Source organism: Hemitrygon akajei, chromosome 6, assembly GCF_048418815.1.
Source record: "Hemitrygon akajei chromosome 6, sHemAka1.3, whole genome shotgun sequence".
Classification (NCBI taxonomy): domain Eukaryota; kingdom Metazoa; phylum Chordata; class Chondrichthyes; order Myliobatiformes; family Dasyatidae; genus Hemitrygon; species Hemitrygon akajei.
This window is the reverse complement of record NC_133129.1, coordinates 49,215,034-49,242,027: the sequence shown is the minus strand read 5'-3', so window position 1 is coordinate 49,242,027 and position 26,994 is coordinate 49,215,034. Positions and strand designations below refer to the sequence as shown.

Here is a 26,994-nt window from a genome sequence, read left to right as displayed (position 1 = left end):
ACTGAACAGAATCACAAAAATGTGCATAATTGAATCACACGTTATTATTTACTTCTCTGGCTAAAAGTAATTAAAATCAGTTACTTCACGCTGGCCAAGTATGCTTGAAGATAATTAAAGGCTGGTTTGGTTCATCCCCACACCTCTTCCTAGGTCAGTTTCTCCATCTACAGGTCTGCACATCCACCCACTCAATCTGGTGCCATGAGACAGAGACTAGGCTTCAGGGTAGCAGTTGCTGAATATGCATACAGCCTTTTGGCAATATGCTGCTCTGATTAACTCCTTTAAATGTCACTGTAATATTATGTTTAATTTATGCTTTTCTTGTGAATGCTGCTTATCTGATGCGTGTACCTGTGATGTCTCTGCAAGTAAGATTTTCATTGTACTTGTGCATATACTTGATCCGTGCATATGTCAATATACTCAAATTTGACTTATTATTCATGATATATTTGAAATTGGATCTTACTCCTTATTAATGTCATTCTGTAGAAATCGGTGGGATTCTGTTTTATGGTGAATTGTCTGTCCTCATATTAAAACAAGTCAGGCTGAGACTCTCTCTGAATAATGGGAGATCGCAGCAGTACAGCTACCAGCACCTTCTTTCTAACCCACCCCTTTCAGCAGCTTCTGTCAACATCTGAGGTTGTGCTGCAGCAGCCAATCTACCAGCTGATCTGTCAGCTCTGAGGTCCCATGAGTACCCTTCCCTTCAACTCCAGCTGCTGGACCCGAGAGCTGAACAAATCTGCTGGCAACCATGTCAAGCAGTGTGCCCCAACCCCCAGCCCTTCTCACCTCATCATTCCAACAAGGAACACCAAAGGGAATTCTGTGGGCTGTCATCAAACTCAAAAGAGCTGCCAACTTGAAAATCATCTCCTTTTTAAATGGTGCTTCTGTGCTGGTGAGAGGGGCAAATGCTGACCGCATCTTTAACGGTACGTGGAGATTTCCTATTGATTTTACCTGGACAGGCACGAGGGAGAAACTCTCGGTCCTTCACCCTTACACATGATCTGCCAAACCTTCCCCCCTATCATGTCTGGAATTCAAGACATCTCTCTGGATGACACAAGGATGGAACTGTTTCTTGTACTGATACAGCATGCACGCTTTTCTATAGATAGCATTAGATTTAAAATGATTAAATTAAGGTCCATAATTTGTAGTTCTAATAGCTGCAAAATTATAGCTAAAATGAACCAGGCCTTGTAGGGCACAGATACAGACAGGACAATGCACAAGATGTAGTTAGTGATGTCTACCCCTCTGCAGACTGCAGTCTTTACAGATGGAATCAATAGAAACTCACTGATTCAAACTTCTTATTCACTATTCTATTCTGCAAGATCCATTGAAAAGTTTAAACCTTATTAAATGAGACACAACCGAATTTCAATCTGTGTACTCAAGACATAATTACTGGTAATGAAATTCTCACCTCTTTGGATTGAAATCTCTTATATTTGGGATGTGATAATCTCAGAATTACATTATATATTGCATGTTTTTGTCTCATGTGAGATATTATAACACTGGCGTATTGTCTTTATTTGGCTTTCTATAAGTGTATATAAAATAATAAAATTAATATTTTTGGTTTCATAAAGCTAACTGTGTATTTAATCTTTATCAAATTAATTATTTTGCAATTCTGAGGCCTAAATTTTCTATCAAGTAACATGGTCTTATTAAGTGATAGAATTTCGTAAAGCTACATCAATAAACATCTTGTGAAATTAGCTGCAAGTTCTCTGTGCACAAAGGCAATTGGGCATGTTCATGGGTGTGTAACATTGTAAAGCAAAGGCAAGGTCTTTTAATATCTCAGACCTCATTTCTGAACTGGAAATGTGAGAGCTGCTGTAAGTTCTAACCAGAACTTGAATTGTTATCAGGAAGTCTCTTCTGGAAAAGTACTGTCTTGGACCTTATCAAGAGTTAGTTAGAGCTCTTAAAGACAGTGGAGTCAAGAGATATGGGGAGAGGGCAGGAATGGGGTACTGATTGTGGTTGATCAGCCATGATCACAGTGACAGCCGGTGCTGGCTTGAAGGGCCGAATGGCCTACTCCTGCACCTATTGTCTATTGTCTATTATCTATTGTCAATGATAAATGTTTTTGCTTAGGACTTATGTACATAATTTGCACTATATTACTCACATAGAGTATGTTGATTTTAAAGAGTTATAACTCGATCATGGTTTATAAGATAATTAAAAGTTTGTATGAATTTGTTTATATAACTGTAATTTTCTGCTGCAAGCTCATTTGAATATTCAAATCTTTACTTCACTCTCTGCAAAATATTTATCAATTTAGTTAAAAATTAAAACTTTCTGTGTGTTGGCTATCTATGAGATTTCCATCTTGCCAGCCAGTTTGATGACACTGCTGTTGCTGATTTTCCAGTGACTGGCATCTCATGAGTCAAACTAACTCACAACACAGAGCAGCAAAGAATGTTTCAGAAATGCCCTCTTCTCATTCGTACTACCAGCGAGGAGGCACAGGAGCCTGAAGACACACACTTGACATTTCAGGAGCAGCTTCTTCCCCTCCACCATCAGACTTCTGAGTGGTCCGTGAACCCGGGAACATTATTTCGCTATCTTGGACTCTTTTTCTGGACTATTTATTTATTTTATATATCTTTATTTTGTATTGTATTATAATTATATTGTAACTTATATAATTTTATGTATTGCATTGTACTGCTGCTGTAGAACAAATAGTTCAAAACATATATGTCAGCAAAAATAAACCCGATTCTGATTCTGACTTTAATTTTAAAAATATGAATCAGATTGGACTGATTAACCCTCCCAAAATAGTTTTTCTCATTCAAATGCCTAATTGGTTCGAACAAACTTCATATCTACAATTGGTATATAATTTCCTCTTGGATACCTCAATGTTTATGACAGTCATTGATCTTTCACAAGGAATTACTAGATTCCATCTGGCTTGCTTCCATCCGGTTTCCTGGACTGTGTGTGGTTTGCCCTTATGGATGAACATTTACCTCATAAATACGCATTTTCTTCATCGATGTGATGAATATTCTACACAGAGGCTTTCAGGAATTATTCCCTAGTTCTTTGAAAGTAGTAACCTTGAAGACTGCAAAATGCAAATGCTAATTGAGTGCAAAAATGGCAAAAGAGGCTTATATTTTATTAATTATTTTGAAGATTGAAAACAATTCTCCCATATACTGTACAATTATTGTGGGGACAGAGAGCAAATAACATTCACTGTCCTCATTTATATACCATCATTTGTATTTTACATTCAGCCTGTTCAGAATGTAAATGACTCCTCATAATATAGTGATAACTATGGCCTCTGGGAATGTGGATTTATGATAACACCAATCAATACTAGTTAAAAGCACACCACTGAAAACTATAAACAGTGAATGAGCCTGCATCACTGATCTTTTATCTTTGAGGCACTTGACATGTCTGACTGATGGTTAGCTCCCTCTTGTCAATAACAGACTTGGGACAGATTGGTACCAATTAACCCCAGTGCTCTCACCCAGTTTCACATCTTCCACTAATACCCAAAAGAGAGGCTTGACCACAGGTCAAACATCACCATAGCTCCTACACCACATTTGCTAAGACTAAGTGATACAACAGTATCTGATTTAATAGGCCCACAGGTCTGATGTACGGGCATTGAAAATATATGATGGTTTCGGAAGTCCTCAATCTGTACGTGACAAGGGATGAATCTGGGGAGATGGGATGAGAGAAAAGGAAGTAAAATCCAGTCGGTTCCTTTATTTCTGCCATCACCCACATCAGGTACTAACTCCCGAAAGGTGGTCTGTTTAGCAAAATAGCTGTATTTTATGGTATCCTGTCCATTTTAGCCACACTATACAGTCGGCCCTCCTTATCCACGGAGGATTGGTTCCAGGACCCCCCGCGGATACCAAACTCGCGGATGCTCAAGTCCCTTATTTAACATGTACTAGTGCGGTGGTCTTTAGGACACAGCAGAACCCCGGACTTTATTTAACATGTCTCAGTGCAGTGGACATTAGGACCTGGCAGCGCAGCTCTGCATTCGCAGTGTTTCTGTTCATGAAAATAACCACGATCGTGATTGAAAATAAGGTTGAAGTAATAAAGTGATCAGAAAGAGGTGAAATGCCACCAGTCATTGGAAAAGCGTTAGGCTACAGTCGGTCAACAATCGGAACAATTTTAATGGAGAATGTGAAAAACCCTGCTCTGATGAAAGCTACAATTATTACTAAGCAACGCACTGGTTAAATTATTGAAATACGTATGTTTCTTTAGTGTTTTATATGCATAGAAAGGTAAAATATGTACTATTTACTAAGAAAAACGTTTGACTAACTGACGCTAAATAATACCGGATGTACCTGTTCCGACTTCAAATCCGACTTAAAGACGGACTCAGGAACGGAACTCATTCATAACCCGGGGACTGCCTGTACTTTTAAGTCATTTCTAGATTACTTATAATACCTAATACAATGTAAATGCTATGTAAATAGTTGTTATACTGTATTGTTTAGGGAATAATGACAAGAAAAAATAGTCTGTACATGCTCAAGCAACGAGTGCTGGAGAGAGAACTTCCGGGTTTTCCTGATCCGCGGTTGGTTGAATCCACGCATGCGGAATCCGCAGATAAGAAGGGCCGACTGTAGTGATTGTACAAAGCTAAAGATGTAGAAAATCTAAGATCCAGAAAAAATTTGAAAGGAAGAAGATATTTTTGGTGAACATAAACAAGTTTACTCTTACTAAACTTGGAACTGAAAACATATTACTTTCTTCAGGTCGTACAATAGTAAACATTTTTTTACATCTACCTTTAACTTTCATATGATTTCAGTATTATGCACAGGCAACTGAGTTAAACGTTTCTAAATAGTACATAATAGGAAGTATATATTGATTTTAACCATCTATTGGTGAAAAAAGGATAAATCTCATGTTACTATTCCCTCCTGACTAGTCACGGTTTTTCACTAATAGAGAAGCTGCCTATCTATTGACCTTTCTGTTGGAGTCTTCCTTCAGCAATGACCACCGCAGACTGTATCAATATTGACCAGCACAGGATCAGGCCTGTCCATAGATCATAAGATCATAAAAGACCATAAGATCATAAGACATATGATCAGAATTACACCTTTTGGCCCCTCGAATCTGCTCCACCCTTTAATCATGGCTGATTTATTTTTCCTCTAAGCACCATTCATTTGCCTTCTCCCCATAACCTTTGAAACCCTTACTAATCAAGAACTTTTCAACCTCTGCCTTAAATATATTCAATAACCTAGCCTCCCCAGCCCTCTATGGCAATAAATTCCACAGCTTCACTGCCTTTTGGCTGAAGATATTCTTCCCCATCTCTGTTCTAAAGGGAGGTCCTTCTATTCTGAGGCTTGCCCTTTGATCATAAAATGGCATCACACACCATTGCAACAGCCTCTCCAACTCCAATCAGCGGTGAAAATTCTTGTCCAATTTGTCTTTTCTATGATAGATAAACATTGCTGATAATAAAGAACAATAAAATCTGCAAGTCTACCTCACTAGCAACAGTGAAAACGAAGGTGTCGTCCAGTTACAAACTAACACATGGAACGGGCCTTCTTTCTACACAGTGATTAACTACAGCTGCTTGGGGAAGTGACCATCAGAAGTGGTGCGCAAGGATGCAGAAGCACATTGGTATTCAAGCAAGACTTAAAATGGATCCCTAAAGACCCACACTCCTGATGATTCTACTCACTAATGTCTGATCGTTAGAAAATAAGCTGGATTACCTGCATCAGTATCTGACCCAGCAGGAAATGAGGGATGGCTGCACGTTCGTCCTGACAGAAACATGGTTCTACAATGACACTCCAGACTTGGCTATTCTGCTAAAAGGCCTAATCTCCTTTTGGGAGGACAGAAACGCTATGACCGCCAGCGAGACCCATGCGGGAGGTATGTTGTGTCTACCTCAGCAAGAGCTGCTGTGTGAATGCCTCAGTAGTAATGGGCTAATGCTCAATGCACATAGAGTTTTTAATGAAGTGCAGGTCCTTCTACTTACCAAAGGAGTTTACTGTCATTGTGATTATTGCTGTTTACATCTCTCCCCCACCCTCCCACCCCCCATGCTCGTGCTGGGGAAGCACCACAGGAGCCTATGGTGCAATCTGCAACACTGGAGCTGCTCACCCTGATTGTGTCTTCATTGTTGCTGGTGTCTTCAATCATGCCAACTCAAAAACAGTCCTGCCAAGATTCTACCAGCATGTCAACTTCACAAGCAATGTAGAGAATACATTAGACCTGGTCTAGATCAACGTTCATGGAACCTCAAGGCTATCCCCTGCCCTTACCTTGGATATGCAGACCACATACCCATTATGCAAATCCCTGCATACAGACAACTGGTTAAATGAGTCAAATCAGTTCACAGGGAGATCAGGAACCAGCAAGAAGGTGCCACGTCAGTGCTCAAGTACTGTGTTTAAACATGGACTGCAGCTACCTACGAACATCACGTCAACATTGATGAATATCGAGGATCGGTAAATGGCTTCATAGGAAAATGCATTGAGGGTGTTACTGTGTTTAAACACTACACTGCCAGGGCTGACTGCAGAAGTTCGTGTATTGCTTAGGGATCGAGATGCTGCCTTCAGATCAGGGGACAGGACGACTCTAAGGTCGGCGAGAGCCACGCTTTCGCGTGCCATCAGGAAAGCAAAGTGAGAGTACTCACATATAATTCACAGACATCTTTGTAGCACCAGGGCCACACAGAGCAGGTGGCAGGGCATACCAATACAAGACACCCTGCACATCAACAACAGAGACCCCTCCATTCCTGATAGGTGGAAGGCCTTCTTTGTACGACTGGAAACCTTGAATGATGCGACATTAAGGAAATTCCCCTCTTCCCGTGAGGTAAAGGCACCCTGTTTAGCCGCAGCAGAGGTGAGGAGGATCCTAGCCAGGGTAAAACCAGACAAAGCTGTGGAGCCAGACAGCACACCTGGTCAGGTGCTGAGGGATAGTGCGGTCCAGCTAACCCAAGGCTTAACGGACATCTTTAATATCTCACTGAAACAGTCCAGAGACCCTGCAGGCTTCATGGGTCCACCATCATTCCGGTGGCCCAAGAGAGTGATGGCAACTGGTCTGAATGATTACCAGCCTGTGGCACTGACTTCAACAAGCATGACGTGTTTTGACCAGCTGATAATAGATCATATAAATCTCACCTTTCTGCTACATTGCACCATTTCCAGTTCACCTACCGCTCAAACCAGTGCACTGATGATGCCATAGCCTTGGACCCCCACTCCATCCACGCGCTAGAATACCGCTCATTGACCTCAGCCCAGCATTTAACACGATCATCCCTTAGAGGCTGTTGGGTAAACTGTCTTCATTGGGCTCAACATCCCTCTTTGTAAATGGAGCTTGGACTTTTTGATGGAGAGACGCCAGTCAGTGGAAGTTGGCAGCAACATGCCAAGCTCCAACACGCTGGGCACTGGTGCACCCTCCCCAACCCCCAGGGCTGTGTGCTCAGCCAGCTGCTGCTCATGACTGCAATGCCAGATCCAGTTAAAACTACTGCTGATGATACTGCAGCGGCTGGCCTCATCACCCACAATGATGTATCGAGATACAGAGAGGCTTGTCAAATGGTGCAGGAACAGCAACCTGGGTGTCAATGTGGACAAGGCAAAAACGATTATTACAGGAAGGCAGATGTCAAGCATTCTCCCATGCACTTCAATGGCTCTACTGTGGAGAGAGCAAAAAGCACAAAGTTGCTTGGTGTGCATATAAAAGACGATCTAACCCGGATCCACAATTCCTCCTCACTAGTCAAGAAGGCACACCAGGGTCTACACTCTCTGAAAAGATTGAGGTTCCCCACCCCCATTCTAACAACTTTCTACAGGAGCGCCATTGCTAGCTACATCACACACAACACGCTGGAGGAACTCAGCAGGTCGGGCAGCATCCGTGGAAGCGAGCAGTCAACGTTTCGGGCCGAGACCCTTCATCAGGACTGAAGAGGGAGGGGGCAGGGGCCCTATAAAGAAGGTGGAGGGAGGGTGGGAAGGAGAACGCTAGTAGGTGCCAGGTGAAAAACCAGTAAGAGGTTCCACGGATGCTGCCCGACCTGCTGAGTTCCTCCAGCGTGTTGTACGTGTTGCTTTGACCACAGCATCTGCAGTGTACTTTGTGTTTATTGCTAGCTACATCATTGTGTCATACGGAAGCTACAAGGCTTCTGACCACAAGACTCTACAGAGGATAGTGAAAACCACTGAGTGGATCACTGGGGTCTCCCCTATCCTTACTTGTGACATTTACCCAGAGCATTGCAGATGAAGGGCCCAAATCATTGTTGAGGACCCCTCCCACCCATGTCACAATCTCTTTGACCCACTACCATTAGGAAGGAGGTACCGAAGCATCAGGACCATGTCTGCTCGACTGGGTAACAGCTTCTTCCCTCAGGCTGTGAGAAGAAAGCTGTGAAGGAATGCCCTGCCATCACTGAGGTCTCATCACTAGACGGTGAGCTGTTTTGTTTACTGTTCTGCTTACTGGTCACTTGTGCTGCACACTACATGCATTTTTAAATTATTTTTATTACATTATTTATTGTAATATTTGTGTGTGGTATACTTTAAGTGGGTGCACCGTTGTCTGGAAGAACATTGCTTCATTTAGTTGAATATATGTACAGTCAGATGACAATAAGGTTAAACTTGGTACTAGACTCTCCAACAATAGAAACATCCTTTGGACATTGATTCTATATTCCTTTCAATATTCGGTAGGTCTCAATGAAATCATCTCTTATTCTCCTAAACTCCAGTGAGTACAATCCAGAGTCATCAAACGCACTTCATAAAATAATCCTTTCATTCTTGCGATCATTCACGTAAACTTCCTCTGGATGGTCTCCAGTGCCAGAACATCCTTTTCTTAGATATTGGTCCCAAAAATGCTCTCAATACCCCAACTATGATCGGACAGATGCCTGATAAAGCCTTAGCTGTTAAAGTCAGTCATTAACCTGACAAAGTGACAGAGTGCAGCCCATGAAATCCTTACAAAGCAGATTACCAGAGGCAGGATACACTAGGGCAACTGCCTGTTGATAATAGGACTATAGATGCCAAGGTGTTAAACTTAACAGTTCTGGTCTGGGTTCAAAGCACACAGTGTATTCATCAGCAATGTCAGACACCATGGATGCTGCAGGGCAATTTAGCTAGCAATCTGGTGAGGTTTTCCACTTCACAGGGATTTTTATTTGAACTTGTCACATGCCACTGTTTCTCTCAGTGCCATTTGATATTTGCAGTGTGGGACCAGTAACCCCTCATCACTGTACTGGCAAACAGGCTGCAACTGTTTTCTGCAGGGAGTACGACCATTAACTTTGAGGGGGGGGGGGGGGGGGGGACAGCTGCAGGAGACCTGGGCCAGTATTGACAAATTTATATCTTCAGAAATGGTATATCTTGAAATATTTTTAAGATTTCTCAATTGTTTCGGTTGTCTTTTTAATTTCCAAACACTCTGCAGTTTTAGAACTTTTCTGAGGTGTTCATAAACTTGCAGGATTTTCAATATATGTGCCTAAAACAAGTGATGCACTTTGGTCGGGTGTCCAAGGTTTCATGTTTATTTAAGCGTACCAGGTCTGCTTATCATTCCCTAATCCATTCTCCCACTCCACCATGACATGAAGACTCTGTCAACAGGTAAAGATTTGTTTTGGGAATGAGGGCAGCCTCCCCAGCAGTTCTTCATGGGAAAGGTTCACTGGTTGGTAAAATATTTTGGAGGTCTAACCAGTTGCTGAGATAACAAGCTCATTACACCGACCCAGTGTAAGTTCTTAGCGTTGCTTTGGGTTGCCCTGTCCCATCACTGTATGTGACAAAACTACATCCTTCCTCAGATGTAATGCCCAGAAGAAAATTACATCATTGCACTTTAGGAGAATAGAAGAAAATTAGATTAGAAGCAATATGTGAAGGAAAATGATTATTAGAAACCAAGAGCATGAACTGAACTGAAAACTACCTTGGAGATTATTTATGGAACCTGCATTTATATAAATCATCTTGGACATCTACAGATATCTCAGGAAGTTTCTCAACCATATAAATAACTCTGAAAGGTAAGCACTGTTGTAATGCAGCAATTGCTTGTAAGAAGAAAAATAGGGGGAAAGAAGCAGAGCCTTGGGGAGCTCCTGAGTTAATGGAAAAAAAGAACGATTGTACATTCATAAATGTCGGTGTTGAATGAAAAAGTGATGGTGACATCTTTCTAACTGCATGCTGTCAGTCAATATTATATGTTTTAGCTATGCCTAAGACAAATGATTCATTCACATATTCAAGAACAGAACACGGGAAGTGGTATAGACAGCATAGTATCACCATAGCAATGGGTCATCAATCAGGGTAGAACTCAGTGTGGGCAATTTCAGCATTAGCAGCCACTTTTTAACTCCGGAGAGTGATAGCAACATCATCACAGGGCAGTTCAATTACCTGCCTTAATCATGGAGAAAACATGAATAAAATCTTAGAAAGAAAGATAGATGTCCATGAAGGAAGTTCTCCACAGCTCATGGGTATGTTCTGAAACACAGTTCATGAAAGGAAACCACCTGTTTGGTTTTTTTTTTGCAATTGCTAATTGGAAAAAAAGCCCAATTTAGTTTCATCTCAGTATTTATTTTTAATTAAAATATAACAAAACAGCTTGAATAATATTGTTAGCTCATGCTGATGTTAACTATTACTTTGTCCAGGTAACTATACAGATCACACATACTTCCGAGTTGCTATTGCATCTTTTTCTTGGTAGCTGTGAGAAAATGTTGAGAAAATTAAAGCTGCGGACAACAGCTTGATATCCACAGTTGGAATCACTAAAAATATATTGCAGGGCTTTTAAGAAGAAATAGAGTCCAACCATGTCTTATTTATTACATAAAATACTCTCCACAGAGACACTTATAATCAGAGCTCAGGTCAAACATACAGCTGACTGAGAAACCCAAGATAAAAAATATTTTATGCACATAATTATTCTGATCATGATGCTGTATGCACAACTTTTTAAAATCTATCTATTAATACCAGCTCCTAAATATTTGTCACATTAAGTGGGTTTCTCAGGTTAAAGACCCAAACATACACGTTTCTTGTGATTTTGCTTGTCTAAAGCAGGTGTAAAACTAAACTTAGAATGTTGAACAGAACAAGAAACAGAACTGTGGCTGTGGTGTTTTAATGTAATTTATAGGTTGTTTTTACATTTATTCTCAGTTGTCTTGTACTTTCAATGTTTTAAATTAATTTTTATCACACCAGTATAAGTTACAATAAAAACTGAAATGGCCCCGCAGGGTGCTTGTTTGTCAACACACCATCTGTGTACTACTTGCACTGAACGAGTCTTCCGGCTTCTGAAGTCTGTTTCACCACAGCGCACTGGGGACCAGTCAGAGGCATCTATGCCCCTAGAACCCAATGCTAGGGGATGCCTCAGAGAATCCATAGGTGGGAATTAGGTACCCACTCTCAACTCATCCCTAGTTCCAGCCCCACCTCACTATCTGCTTCAGATCATTGCTTTGTTTTTTTTTCTCCTGACCACTGACCTTCAACTCTAACCCACCAGCTTCCTATCTCCAATATAGCTCGCATCCTCTGCAGCCACCAACACTCCTGGTCTTCTGCACACCCCCCCCCCCCCCCACCAACACTCACATCCAAAATCCCCTACCAAAAATTCCTCTACCCCCACCAACACCCCCAATCCCCTGCACCTCCATACCTAATCATTCCCTAAATCACAGCAACACCCACATCCCCTACCCACTATTAAAACCCACCCATCCCCTGCACCCCAACAGCTATCTAGCAATGCCCATCTACTTCCTGACCCCACCAACATGCACACATCTCCTGCCTTTTACCAACACCCACCGATCCCCTCCCCACCAACCACCCATCTACTGCTCCCCATCAACTCTGCTGTCCCCTGATCCAGCAACACTCCCGATGATTTCAGTTTGGAATACAGAGAGCAAGATCTGTGCAAGAATAGGACCCACTGAAAAGAGCAAAGCTCATAGTGTGTGAATTTCATGGGCCAATAAAAAGATGAGTTTTAAGGAAAATGACAATTGAGGGAGTGGCCATTGTGGGAGTGGACAGAGTTAGAGTGAGACTTTGGCAATAAGAGCCTGAGGATAGGTTGAAGTTCCTGTCAAGTTTCTCTTTATTTCTTCATTAGTGTCTAGCTAGAGCAGTGAGAATAGATCACAGAGCTGTATGAACAGATCCAAATGGAGACCTGAGCTCCTCTTACAAGAAATGGGAAATATGGGAGACCTTCATCTGTGAGAAGTGCACCTGGGTGCAGATCCTCACAGAACATGTTAGGAAACTGGAACTGGAGCTGGATGGCTTATGAATCATTTAGGTGAATGTGGAGTTGATAGATAGGAGCTAGAGAGAGGCAGTCATATTTAACTTGCAGGAAACAGATTGCTGGGTGACTGTAAGGAGATGGGAAGGAGATGGATAGGGAGACCACGCAGATTAACCTTGTGGTCCAGAGTTCCCCTCCATAACAAATATACCACTTTGGGTGGTGTTTGGGAAGATAACCTAAGGCCACAGCAACCAGGTGTTTGGCACTGACTCTGGCTCTGTGGTACAGAAGGGAATGGGCAGAAGAGGAGAGTGGTAGTGATAGGGGGTTCAACAGTTAGGGAAACAGAAAGGAAATTCTGTGGATGTGAAAGAAGCCTCCTAGGTGCCAGGGTCAGGGACATCTCAGATCTGATCCACCGCACTCTTCAGGGGGAGGGTAAGCAGCCAGAAGTTGTGGTACATATTGGTTTCTATGACATAGGGAGGAAATGGTATGAGGTCCTGAAGAGTGAGTATAGGGAGCTAGGTAGGAAGCTAAAAAGCAGGACATCAAGAGAAGTACTCTCTACACTGTTGCCTGTGCCAGAGAGGGTAAGAATAGGATGATATACAAATGAACGTGTGTCTGATAAATTAGTTCGGTTTTCAGATTTGTGGACCATTGGGATCTCTTCTTGGGAAAACGCTAAAGGGATAGATTACATATGATCTCAAGGGGAACCCGTATCCTTGCAACAGGTTTGCTAGAGTCATTGAGGAGGGTTTAAACTAGGTTGGCATAGGTTGGAAAACAGTGATAGATCAGAGGATGGAGCAGTTGGTGTAAAGATAGGTGCAATGCAAAGAGTGACTGTGAGGAAGGATAGGCAGGGAACAGGGTATAAATACAGTCAGCTGGATGGGTTGAAATGTGCCTTATTTTAATGCAAGTATCAGGAACAAGGATAATGAACTTAGAGCATGGATCAGTAGATGGAATTACAATATTCTACCCACTTGGTTGTCTCAGAAGCAGGAATGGCTGTGAGACGTTCCCGGGTTTAGGTGGTTCAACACAGACAGGTAGGGATATAAAAGAGGTGGGGGAATGAAATCATAATTAAGGATAGTATCACAGTGACAGAAAATGAGGATGTCATGGAAGGATTGTCCACTGAGTCAGGGTGGGTGGAAGTTAGAAACAGAAAGGGAACAATAACACCCCTACCCCATAGCAGCAACGACACTGAGGAACAGAGTGGGAGGCAGATTTTGGAAAGGTGCAAAAATAACAGGGTTGTTGCCATGGGTGACTTAAAAATCCCTAATATTGTTTATGGTTACGGGTCCTGCAACCGCCTGGGCCATATGGGCGCTGATATTGATTGTCACCTTTATGCAAAGGTTTTAGATGAGGGGGAATTGTTAAGTGTGTCCAGGAAGACTGCTAACACAATATGTGGACACACTGACTAGAGGAGAGGCCATACTGGGACTAGTACTGGACAATGAACCTGGTCTTGGTAAGTAAGCATTTCAGAGACAGTGCGCACAACTCCTTAACCCACCATTGAACACGTTTATGTGGAGCATTGTCACAAGAAAGCAGAATCCATCATGAAAAATTATCCAGCCCATGCTAGTGCCATTGGACCAGAGGTACAGGTGCCTTAAATCCCACACTACCAAGTTATGACCCTACAACCATCAGGTTCCTGGAACCATAGTGGATAACTTCACTCACCTCAATGCTGAAATGATTCTCCAACCTACAGACTCACTTTCAAGGACTCTACAACTCATGTTCTCAGAATTATTTTTTTATTTGCATAATTTGTCTTTCATTGCACATTGATTATTTATCAGTCTTTGTTTATGTATAGATTTCCATAGATTAAACTGCATTTCTTTATTTTCCTGCACTTTCCCTGTAAATACCCATTAAAATGAATCTCGGGGTAGTATATGGTACTTTGATTATAAATTTGATTTTAACTCTGACTTTGGATTGAGTTCAAGAGCTACAAGGTAATATTGCAGCTCTATAAAATTATAGTCAGATCACAACTGGAGTGTTCTGTTCTGTCTGCTCACATCATTGTAGGAAGGATGTGAAAGCTTTAGAGAAGGTGCAGCCGAAATTTCCCAGAATACTGCCTGGGTTGGTGAACGTGGATAGGGTGAGCGAGCTAGGACTTTTCTCTTTGGAGTGATGGAGGATGAGAAGCATCTTGAGAGAGGTATACAAGATGATAAGAAGGCATAGATTGAGTGGACTGCTAAGGACATTTTCCCTGGGCTGGAAATGGCTAACATGAGAGGGAGAAATTTTAATGTGATTGGACGAAAGTATAAAGTTGATGTCAGAGGCAAGTTTATATACTGAGAGAGGTGGATGTGTAGATTACACTGTCAGTGGTAGTGGTGGGGCAGATACATTAGGGACATTTAAGAGACTCTTAGATAGGCAAATGGATAAAAAAATGTAGCATGGGGGAGGGAAGGGTTAAATTGGAATTTTCTAATGTTTGGGACAACATTGTAGGCTGAAGGGCCTGTAGTGTACTATTCTATGTTCTACTTTCAATGTTTCTGTCTCTCCCTAACATCCCCCATCTCTGACCCCCACCAACACCCACAAAACTGTTAACCCAACCACATCCTTTCCCAGACCACTATCCCTGGCCACATGCTGGTTCACAGCAGCCAAACATACCTAAACACTCTCCAGACCCATGCTCTAAATCCTCTGCCTGACCCCTCTATTTGCTAGTCATTTGATCTTAACCTGTCTGTTTCAACATCACAGAAGAAGAGGGCCTTTAAAGATGGTGATCGGTTGGAGCTTAAAAGAGTTCAGAAGGAACTCAGAGTACAGATAAGGGGGGCAAAGGAGCAGTATAGGAGGAAGCTAGAACAAAAGCTGCAGAAAAAAAGCATGAAGGAGGTGTGGGATGGGATGAAGATCATCACCGGATGCGGTACAAAGCGGGGTGCGAACATAAGTGGAGATGTGGAGAAAGCGAACCAGCTGAACAACTTCTTCAACAGGTTCGACAGCTCAATCTCATCCTCACCGCAGGAATCCACACCAGGCTTACTTCCCTCACAGGAAAATAGCCACTCACAGGAGACCTTGCCCACGCCCAGGATTACGGCTGCACAGGTGGAAGGTCAACTGAGGAAGATCTGTACCAGCAAGGCGGCTGGACCGGATGGAGTTTCCCCACGATTACTGAGGGCCTGTGCGACTGAGCTGGGAGAACCACTACAGCGCATCTTCAACATGAGCCTGGAGCAGAGAAGAGTACCCAGACAGTGGAAAACATCCTGTATTGTCCCGGTACCGAAGAAACCACAACCAAAGGAGTTGAATGACTTCAGACCTGTTGCCTTGACGTCGCACGTGATGAAGACCATGGAGCGGCTGATAATACAGAATCTGAGGCCACAAACCAGGCACGCCCAGGATCCTCTTCAGTTTGCGTATAAGGAGAAGGTGGGAGTGGAGGATGCTATCACGTATTTGCTGCACAAATCACTCTCTCACCTAGAGGGGGTCAGTTGTGCTGTGAGGATTACATTCCTTGACTTCTCTAGTGCCTTTAACACCATCCAGCCCAAGATCTTAAGGCACAAACTAACGGAGATGGGAGTAGACTCTCACATGGTGGATTGGATAGTGGACTACTTGACAGATAGACCTCAGTATGTGCGGTTGGGAGACTGTAGGTCTGACACGGTGGTCAGCAGCACAGGGGCGCCGCAGGGAACCGTACTCTCTCCGGTCCTGTTCACCCTGTACACATCAGACTTCCAATATAACTCAGAGTCCTGCCATGTGCAGAAGTTCGCTGATGACACGGCCATAGTGGGGTGTGTCAGGAATGGACAGGAGGAGGAGTATAGGAAACTGATACAGGACTTTGTGATATGGTGCAACTCAAACTACCTGCGTCTCAATATCACCAAGACCAAGGAGATGGTGGTGGACTTTAGGAGATCTAGGCCTCATATGGAGCCAGTGATCATTAATGGAGAATGTGTGGAGCAGGTTAAGACCTACAAGTATCTGGGAGTACAGTTAGACGAGAAGCTAGACTGGACTGCCAACACAGATGCCTTGTGCAGGAAGGCACAGAGTCGACTGTACTTCCTAAGAAGGTTGGCGTCATTCAATGTCTGTAGTGAGATGCTGAAGATGTTCTATAGGTCAGTTGTGGAGAGCGCCCTCTTCTTTGTGGTGGCGTGTTGGGGAGGAAGCATTAAGAAGAGGGACGCCTCATGTCTTAATAAGCTGGTAAGGAAGGCGGGCTCTGTCGTGGGCAAAGTACTGGAGAGTTTAACATCGGTAGCTGAGCGAAGGGCGCTGAGTAGGCTACGGTCAATTATGGATAACTCTGAACATCCTCTACATAGCACCATCCAGAGACAGAGAAGCAGTTTCAGCGACAGGTTACTATCGATGCAATGCTCCTCAGACAGGATGAAGAGGTCAATACTCCCCAATGCCATTAGGCTTTACAATTCTACCGCCAGGACTTAAGAACTTTTTAAAAGCTATTATTAATGCTTTTGAGATAGTGATTTAGATGCATATCATATTTTTTTTTACTGAGTTAAGTATTGTATGTAATTAGTTTTGCTACAACAAGTGTATGGGACATTGGAAAAAAAGTTGGAATTTCCCCATGGGGATGAATAAAGTATCTATCTATCTATCTATCATCTATCTAGGTGCCAATCTTCCTAGTGATCTCTGACATCCTCTCTCAACCCTCAGTTTCTCTCCCCTACAACCTTCACTCTAATGTGGTTCTTCATTGGGCTTAACTTAATCACAATACCTTTCTGTACTGGTGAGGTTGCTAAAGCAATCCCTCTTACCAACCATATGTAGTTACACATGACATCTTGGAAGATGTCAGCTATGGAATCTCTCAGTGAAGAACCATCGAAAAATACCTTCAAACCAAAAATGAAGACAACCAAATGAACACCTTTCAATTTCAAAACAAAATTATGTGACAGTTCAAGAGAAAAGTAAAATCCAATTGCATTCCCCTTGAATTCTTCACAGCTTACAGGACAACAAGTCTGATCTCATCTACAAACTTACTAATCAGGCCAAATCATTAAAATATACAACAAGTGACTGTGCTCTAAACACCAATCCATGCAGCACACTGCTGTTTACAGATGTCAATTCTGAAAAACAAACTTAAACTACCAGTCTCTGCCACATACCACTAAGCCAGTTTTGTATCAAATTGGCTAACTCACCCTGGACCCGATGAGCTTTAAGTATCCAGACCAACCAACAATGTCAATGTTATCATAGCCCATGCTAATGTCCACTGCCCTGCAAATTGCCAATCCTCATGGTCACTTCTTGAAATCTTATATTAACCCTGGTTTCAACTCTCCCCACAATATATCAGCTTCCTACAGATTCTACCTCTCACCTACACACTGGGGGCAATTTACAACTAAATTACCCAACCCACATATTTTTGGGATGGGGATGAAACTGGAGAACCTGGGACAAATCTACACTGTCACAGGGTGAACATACAACTCCAGATGCACAGCATCTGAGGTCAGGATTGCAACCTGTCTGGAGCTGTAAGGCTGTGTCTCTATCCACTGAGCCATTGTCCTGCCCAATCGGCAATAACATTATGTACTGACTCTCATTGCTTCAGGTACCCATCCCCGACACCCTTTACCCCAGTGATGCTGCACACCTCACATCAGTAATGTCTGGGATCTAACAGAACTACATCTTGCAAAATTTGCCTACAGTGAAAGTGGGTGCACAGTGCCCAATTCAGCCTACTGTTTAAGCCTTTTTGACCAGTGTGGTAGTTTCAAAGATAAATCAGAGTATGATACAGAACAGTGTGTTTCAAGCCATCTGCAAACAGGTCTCCAAGAGTTCCAGTCAGAAAGAACACTTCAATTACTTTAAAAAAGAGATTTTCTTTCAAAATTGTTATTGGCAAAATATACATAAATGGAGTTCAAATACATAACTCAGCAGGCTAAGCAGATCGTTGACTCCTATGTTCAACCTAAATGTTATACTGATAGCATAATCCATTTATTAATTCAATTTAATTCTCAAAACCACAGTTATGTTTTTATTTTACAACACTTAACTGATAACTGTGTTAGTTTTCAAAATGTACCGATCTGGCAATTCATTAAAAGCCAATACAATATTGAGACCATTATCCTCTATTGGAATAGATTCCAAGAACAGATTTTTAACCAGAGATTGTAACCAGAAGAGGCTCCATCCCTGGAGATGGAGCTAGTGTGGCTTTTTTGAACAGACCTGATCTATTGTTCTTGTCAAATATGTATTACATACAAATTTCTATCCATTAGCAAATTTCGTCTTTGGAGAAATAAATTAATACATAATTCAGCCCAGGATTCTCACTGGAGTGCTGATAAACACTCATTCCAATCATTTTACACAGAAGATTATAGGCAGGCAGCAAAGTTGTACCTATGGATCTACAAAGTTAACTTTAATAAACTTAACCTGTACATGGTTTTAAATTGTACATGTATTTTAAATGGCAGTGTTGCAAATACACATGGCAGCCCCATGAAGTCACAGAGAGTGATATAGATGTACAACACTTAAACAGGCCTTTCACCCCAATATATCTATGCCAACCATTGCTCATATAGTACCTAAACTGATCCCACTTACTCACTGTAATTCTCAATGGTTGTACTGTCTAGACCTATTAAAGCCCAGGAGTTAATTAATTAAAAGTCATTGACAATTCTAGTTTTACTTTTGAAGACACCATTCTCCATGGGAAATTAATCAACTACTTTGTGTCTACAAAGGACATCTCTTGAAAGATCATCTGAATGATCCCAAAATGGAATGTTCAACAGAACTCCATATTTATTACTATTGAATTATATCCCTGATATCCCAATAATCAGGACAATTTTCCAGAACTCCCAATGATCAATCAATGGGAAGATGGGAAGTAAGACTGGGTTGAGATGTACATATATGTGGCTGACCTAACTGACTACTTCTTGGCAGGCAGGGCAGGTTTAACCTACTCCCATGTACACTGTAATTCATGAACAGGAGAGACTACTGAAAAGATGGAATGACTAGATAGAGCAGCACAAATCCCAGGAACCAGGTGTAGATATATGACTCCAGGCATCTGAAGGAAAGCACGTGGGATCAGAAACCCACTGAGCTGCAAACACAGTGTTCCACACATGGGCTTTTATTACGCTCACTCCCATTCACATTGCCAACTGAGTCTCAATTTATGAAGAAGTCTCTCTGCTGGTGCCAATTAGCAATCAATATAAGTTTGTTTCCTCCCTGCAGGCTCATGTATTGAGAACTGCATTATATCACGTTGTTTTTCTTCTCATCTCATGTAGATGATGCTACAACTGAGAACAGATGGCAGATTAAAAAAAAATCACACTATCAAAACCATCTGCAATCCACACATCAATTTAGCTCCCATTGCAAAGTAGAATTTGCATCTAATTTTTGTTTTAATTCTTATTTAGCATAGGCTAGCAAACGAATGTATGACTTTGCTGCCCATGAATTATCAATCTAAGCCCACTTGTAGAGCATAAATTGAAAGGCACAGCAGCTTATTAAGTAGCCCTGAGGATATTCTTTCCCTAGCAGGATCTGTCATTGAATTTTCATTTAGGATGTATCACAAGACTATTTGGCCAGGGCTGGCTGCCCAATTCGAAGTTTGTCACCAATGTCACTGAAATTTTAGTAATAGAAAATAATTTTGTTCAATTTCAAAGATAATCTTGTTCAGTTTCAGATATTGGATATTTCAAATGAATCAAAAAATGTTATGCATTTGAATCAACATATTGGATGTACCTATTTTTCTGAGCAGTCAGATACTTCAAAATGTCTGAATATTACCAGAAATAAAATTCACCTGTATTACCATTTAAAACAAAGCTTAATAAATTTCACAAATATATCTGTCATATTTAGAATTATTATTCACACGGGCTGATCGTATCTCTTGGTATTTTGGTCTTTCAACATTAACACACATTGGGCTTTAGTTCAACAACTGTAGCGTGTCTTGGGAGTTAATATATGATCATAGATCTGACTTATTGAAAATAATTCATTTCTGAAATGTGTGGAATTGTTTTGCTAGAAAAGATATTGAATGCAGTCACCGGAGTGCCAGAAGAATATGTAATAAAACAAATCACAGCTTCAGCTTCAAATTATTTTCTCCAAGGTGAAGAAGAAAATAAATAGGAATTTGTACAATGATCCAAGAACAAAAAAAAGGTTTGCTATTGTATAGACCTGAAATCTTTCTGAAATAAAAGCAGAATGCTACAGACCAGGTGCTGATAAATATTGGTGTTGATTTTATAGCACTAGTATATATGGATACACGATGGTTAGAATGGGCAGAATAGACTAGAAGGCCTGTTTCTGTATGACTTTAATGTTGGAAATATTCAGCAAGTCAGGCAGCATCTGCGGAGAGAGAAACAACTTCAAATTCAAGTTCAGGTTTATTGACATTTGAATGTATGTTTGTATATCCAAACAAAACAATGTACCTCTGGAGCATGGTGCACCCACACAACATATATTACACACTGTATGTAAATGAAAAATAATATACTAGTAAATGAAAAATAATATACTATAAGTTCATAAATTATAATTCAAAATGATGATCCTCTTGGTGATTTTTGCTGTCCTCTGTAGGATGTTGTGGTCCCTACCACACAATGATCAGGCACGATAGGACATTTTCACTGGTGCTCCTGTAGAAAATTGTTAGAATTGTGGTGGGAAGCATTCTCCTTAAAAAGTGTAGACTCTGCTGTGCATTCTGGCCTAGTGAGGAGGTGTTGTGTGTCAAGGTTAGATCATCCATTATGTGCACACCAAAGAACTTTGTGCTCTTCACTCTCTCCACTGCGGAACTATTGATATGCAATGGAAAGTGACCCTCCTGAAGTCCACAATCATCTCTTTTGTCTTGTACACGTTGAGACACAGGTTACTGTACTTGCACTATTTGACAAGCTTCTCTACCTCCTCTCTGAATGTAGACTCATCAAATTTAAATGTTCAAAGTAAATTTATAATCTAAGTACACACTGCATATGTCACCATACACAACACTGACATTCATTTTCTTTTCTTGTGGACATTTAATAAATAAATAATAGATTAAAAACTAAAAGAAAATAACCATCAATGAAAGACCAGACCAACCTGGGCATTCAACCAGTGTGTAAACTGTGCAAATACAAAAAAAGGAATAATAAATAAATAAGCAACAAATATCAAAACTTGAAACTGAGTCAATAGGTTGTGGGAACATTTCAATAATGAATGATGGGGCAAATGAAGTTGAGTGATGTTATTATTCCCTTTAATTCAAGAGCCTGATGGTTGAGGGGTAATAACTCTTCCTGAACCTGGTTGTGTGAGTCCTGAGGCTCCACTACCTTCTTCCTGATGGCAGCAGTGGGAAGCGAGCATGTCCTGTTGGATGAGAATCACTAATGATGGATGCTGTTTTCCAGCTGTGGCGTTTCATGTAGATGTGCTCAAGGCTTTGGAGTTTTTCCCATGATGGACTGGGCTGTATCCAGTACTTTTTGCTGAATTCTCTGTTCAAGGGCATTGGTGTTTCCATGTCAGGCTGTGATGCAGCCAGTCAATATATATCTCGGAGAGGTTGTCAAAGTTTTAGATGTCATGCTGAATCTTCGCAAACTCCTAAGGAAGAAATGATGCTGCCGTACTTCCTTCGTAATTGTGCTTATGCGCTGGGCCCAAGACAGGTCCTCCAGATTAACAACACTGAGGAACTTACAGTTATTGACCTTCTCTACCTCTGATCCTCCGATGAGGACTGGGTCATGGACCTAGGCTTCCTCCTCCTGAAGTTATTAATCAGCTCCTTGTTCCTGCTGACATTGAGTAAGACGTTGTTGTTACGGCACTACTCAGCCAGATTTTCAATCTCCCTTCTGATCCATCACCAACTTTGATTCAACCTATGACAGTGGTGTTGTCAGCAAACTTGAATATGGCATTGGAGCTATGCTTAGCCATACATCATAAGTGTAAAGTGAGTAGAGGAGGGGGCTAAGCACTTATGGTGCTCCTGTGCTGATGGAGATCATGGAGGAGATGTTGTTGCCAAGCTGACTTGACTGAGGTCTTCAAGTGAGGAAATTGAGAATCCAATTGCACAAAGGAGAATTGAGGCCAAGGTCTTGAAGCTTATTGAGGGGATGATGGTATTGAATGCTGAACTGTAGTCAATAAAGAGCATTCTGATGTATGTACCTTTGCTGTCCAGATTTTCTAGTGTTGAGTGAAGTGCCAATAAGATGACTTTTGCTGTAGACCTGTTGCACTGGTAGGCAAATTGGAGCTGATCCAAGTTGCTTTTCAGGCAGGAATTGATAAGTTGCATCACCAACTTCTCAAAACACTTCATCACTGTGGATGTAAGCACTACTGGAGGATAGTCATTGAGGCAGGATACCACGTTTTTCTGGGCACCAGAATATTTGAAGCTTACTTGAAGCAAGTAGTTAGCTCAGACTGGCAAAGTGAGAGGTTAACAATCTCACTGAATACTCCAGGCAGTTGATCTGCACAGGTTTTCTGTACTTGGCCAGATACCCTGTCTGGCCCGAATCCTTTTCATGGGTTTATCATTGTTGCTGACGAGGCCAACCATTGTAGTATCATTAGGAAACCAATGATGTGTTTGAGCTGAATCTGGCAGTGCAGTCATGGGTCAGCATTGTGAATGGCAGTGGACTAAACACACAACTAGGGAAGAACCACTTCAGCGTGATGGAGCTTGAGAGGTTGCAGACTCGGACTGACTGGTATCTTTCTGAAAAGTCTAAAGTCCAGTTACAGAGAGGAGTGTTGAGTCCCAACGAGGACAATTTACCCACAAGCCTCCGAAGAAGGATCGTGTTAAATGCCAAGCTGAAGTCAATAAACAACATCCTAGTGTAGGAGGAATTGTTTTCTATAGAGTTCATGTTTTTGGTTAATGAGCTTTTGTCATGACTTTAGATAAAGATCTCAATCCTAAACATCATCTGTCCATTTTCCTTCACAGTTGCTGCCTGACTCACTCATTTCTTCCAACATCTTGCTCCTTGCTTCACAAGAAATGTTGACTCATTTTCTCTCTACACAGTTGCTGCCTGATCTGCTAATGTTATCGAAAGGTTAATGTTTTGATGGACAATTTGTACATTTTTTGGGATATGGGTGTCATCAGAAAGGCATGGATTTACTGCCTATCTCTAAATATCCTTAAGGAAAAAGAGGTATGCTACCTTCATGAAGCTTGCAGTGCTAGTGGGTAGGGTGCTCATGACACTGGGAATTGTCAAGCATACTGACATGGATTGGACCAGACATATCCACCTCACCTTCATAACTGAAATATTGTCATGACAACAACTTTTCTCTTAATATCAGCGAACCAAAAGATCTGGCTATTGATTGCATCAACAGCAATGAGGTTGAGAGGGTTGAGAGTTTCAAGTTCCTAGGTGTGAGCTTCACCTGAACTGATACAACAATGTTAATGTCAGGTTCAAGAAATCTCTCTAGTGCCTCTACTCCCTCAGGAGGGTAAAGAAATTTTGTATGTATCCTTTGACCATCACAAACCTTTATCAATGCACCATTGATGGCATCCCATCTGATGGACCATGGCGTGGTATGGCATCTGATGGATCATGGTGTGGTATGGTACCTGATGGACCATGGCGTGGTATGGTATCTGATGGACCATGGCGTGATATGGCATCTGATGGACCATGGCGTGGTATGGTACCTGATGGACCATGGCGTGGTATGGTATCTGATGGATCATGGCGTGGTATGGTATCTGATGGATCATGGCGTGGTATGGCATCTGATGGACCATGGCGTGGTATGGTATCTGATGGATCATGACGTGGTATGGCATCTGATGGACCATGGCGTGGTATGGTACCTGATGGACCATGGCGTGGTATGGTATCTGATGGATCATGGCATGGTATGGCAACTGATGTCCTCATGACCAGAAGAGACAGCAGTGTTATGAACACAGCTTAACATTTCACAGAAACCAGCTCCCTTCTATGGACTTTTTCTATAATTCTCCCTGTTTCAGTAAAACAGGCAACAAAATCGAAGACCCCCACCCATCCCAATCATTCTCTCTTCTCCCTTCTATCATTCAACAGAAAACACAAAAGCTTGAAAACACATATGATCAGGTTCAAGGACATCATCTATTCCGCTGTTAAAATGCTATTATATGGTTTCCTAAAACAAAAAAGTGGACCCTTAACTAAACAATCTACTTCATATTGATTTTGCACCTTACTGTGTATCTGCACTGTACTTTTTCTCAGTATCCTAACACCTTACTCTGCATTCTACTATTGTACTACCTCAGTGTAACTTTACAGTTAATTGATCTATATGGACAGTATACAAGACAAGTCTTTCACTAGTACGTATGATAATAATAAAATAATTTACCAATTTACCGATTTACTGTGGTTAAAACCAATAATAATGAAAAAAAATCACAGCACGACACAGACCAGTTAAAAGACAACAGATTATATTGTCGCCATTACACATGACAGAGATTAGACTGTAACATTTCACAGATGTTCACAGATTTCCCATTTGGATATTTAGGAATCTGATAATTGTCCATGGCACTAGTTAAGAAATCACATTACGTATACTTCAGGCATCATAAGAGAAAATGGCTCAACATCTCATCCCTTGCATGATGCTTCCAACAATGCAGCACTCCCCTGTCACTGCACTAGTGGGTTAATCTAAGTTTAGTTCAATCCTTGCCAAAGTATAAGCAGTTTTACCTTAGAAATTAACCTCTTCAGATCAGGACTATGTGTCCATTCATGCTGGTTATAATTACCAGATATCATGTATTTCATGAAGATATTTGCAGATAAATGATTAATACCCTGAACAATGGTTAACATGCTGCATTTATCATTCAAAGGATTGAAAGGTTCATTTATTATCAAAGTACACATCTTTGAAATTCTTCTTCTCCAGGTAGCCATAAACACAAGGAAGAAAAATAATGGGAACATAATTATCAACCCCCACTCCCCTGAAACACCTCTCACCCACATGAAATGCAACAAAAACATCAACCCCCAAACCCCTAACCTCCTACCTTCCTACTACCCCCCCCATACAAAATACAAAAACAACATTGTGCATGAGTTGTAGCACTCTGTTTTGAGGTTCTACGGTCTCTTTCTATTCTACATCCGCCTGCAGCAGATTCCCGCAGTATCTCCAAACTCAGTGAAACATTGCTGAAGGGAAGTAGCCAGAATCTATTTCCCTGTGATCATTCAAAGTGACACTATGGCAGACATCAAGGAGCTAGTCTTGAACTCCTTTGTGGAGAAAATTATTTAATCAACATTGTGATAAAGCCAAATAAATAAAACCTTGAACAAGTGTTCTGTCTAGCCAGTGCATTGAAAACAAATGCATATATTTTCATCCAGGTTGATTTTCAAATTATATTATAATTTAAAAAACAATAGAATGCATTTATATATATATATATATATATATTGAAGTGGCCATGTGTCTTCCTTTTGTGCTGAAAACTAAAACACATTTTCAGTCTCTATAGGTCAATGAAAACCAATCTCAATCCATTTTCCTTAAGGGCACTTACCTGCTTGATTTGTCGTGACATTTACAGACACAAACTGCCTAGGGACGGGGCTGAGCTCTGACACTCCATTCACTGCTTCAATCTCAAAGGTGTAATTGGTGTGAGCCAGGAGATCCACCACCATCACTGAAGTGTTCGTCAGCCCGGTCTCCTGAGGGATATATCGCACTCCACCGCCACACTCATCACACTCGATCAAATCCACGCTGCACCTCTTGCAGACCACCAGATACATCACGTCCTTCCTCCCTCCTGCGTCAGCAGGGGGGCTCCAGTCCAGGATCACACTGGTATTATTGATGTTGGAGATGACATTCTGTGGGGCTGATGGTGGTCCTATAATCAATGACAAAAACAAAGTTACTTGTATACTTACATATACATTCCTCACCCTAATATTGAATTCAGATTAATATCTTGCACAGAATTATTTCTTATGGGCATAAATATATTCCAAAGTGATAGGGAATGCAGAGATATTTATATCCTTGTGTTTAGAGGGATAAATGATAGAGAGGGTAACTTTTCACCTATATTTCCAAATATGGACCAAGCTGCCGGAAGAAATGGTTGAGGCGGGCACATAAACAACATTTAAAAGGTACTCAGACAGGTACATGAATAGGAAAGGTTTAGAGCAGGGGTTCCTGAAATAAAAAAGATTGGGGACCCCTTGTTTAGAGGAATATGGCCAAATGGGTCTAGCTCAG

The 26,994-nt window shown here is 41.4% G+C and overlaps 1 protein-coding gene across 2 annotated transcripts in view; it reads right to left on the bottom strand.

Moving 5' to 3' along the window:
• Positions 1-26,994, bottom strand: part of LOC140729064 (ephrin type-A receptor 5-like) — a 326,116-nt gene that overhangs the window by 121,567 nt on the left and 177,555 nt on the right. For both annotated transcript variants that reach the window (XM_073048348.1, XM_073048347.1), the window contains exon 5: positions 26,285-26,620. In XM_073048348.1, the coding sequence (XP_072904449.1) occupies positions 26,285-26,620 (336 nt within the window). The remainder of the gene's footprint in view (positions 1-26,284; positions 26,621-26,994) is intronic.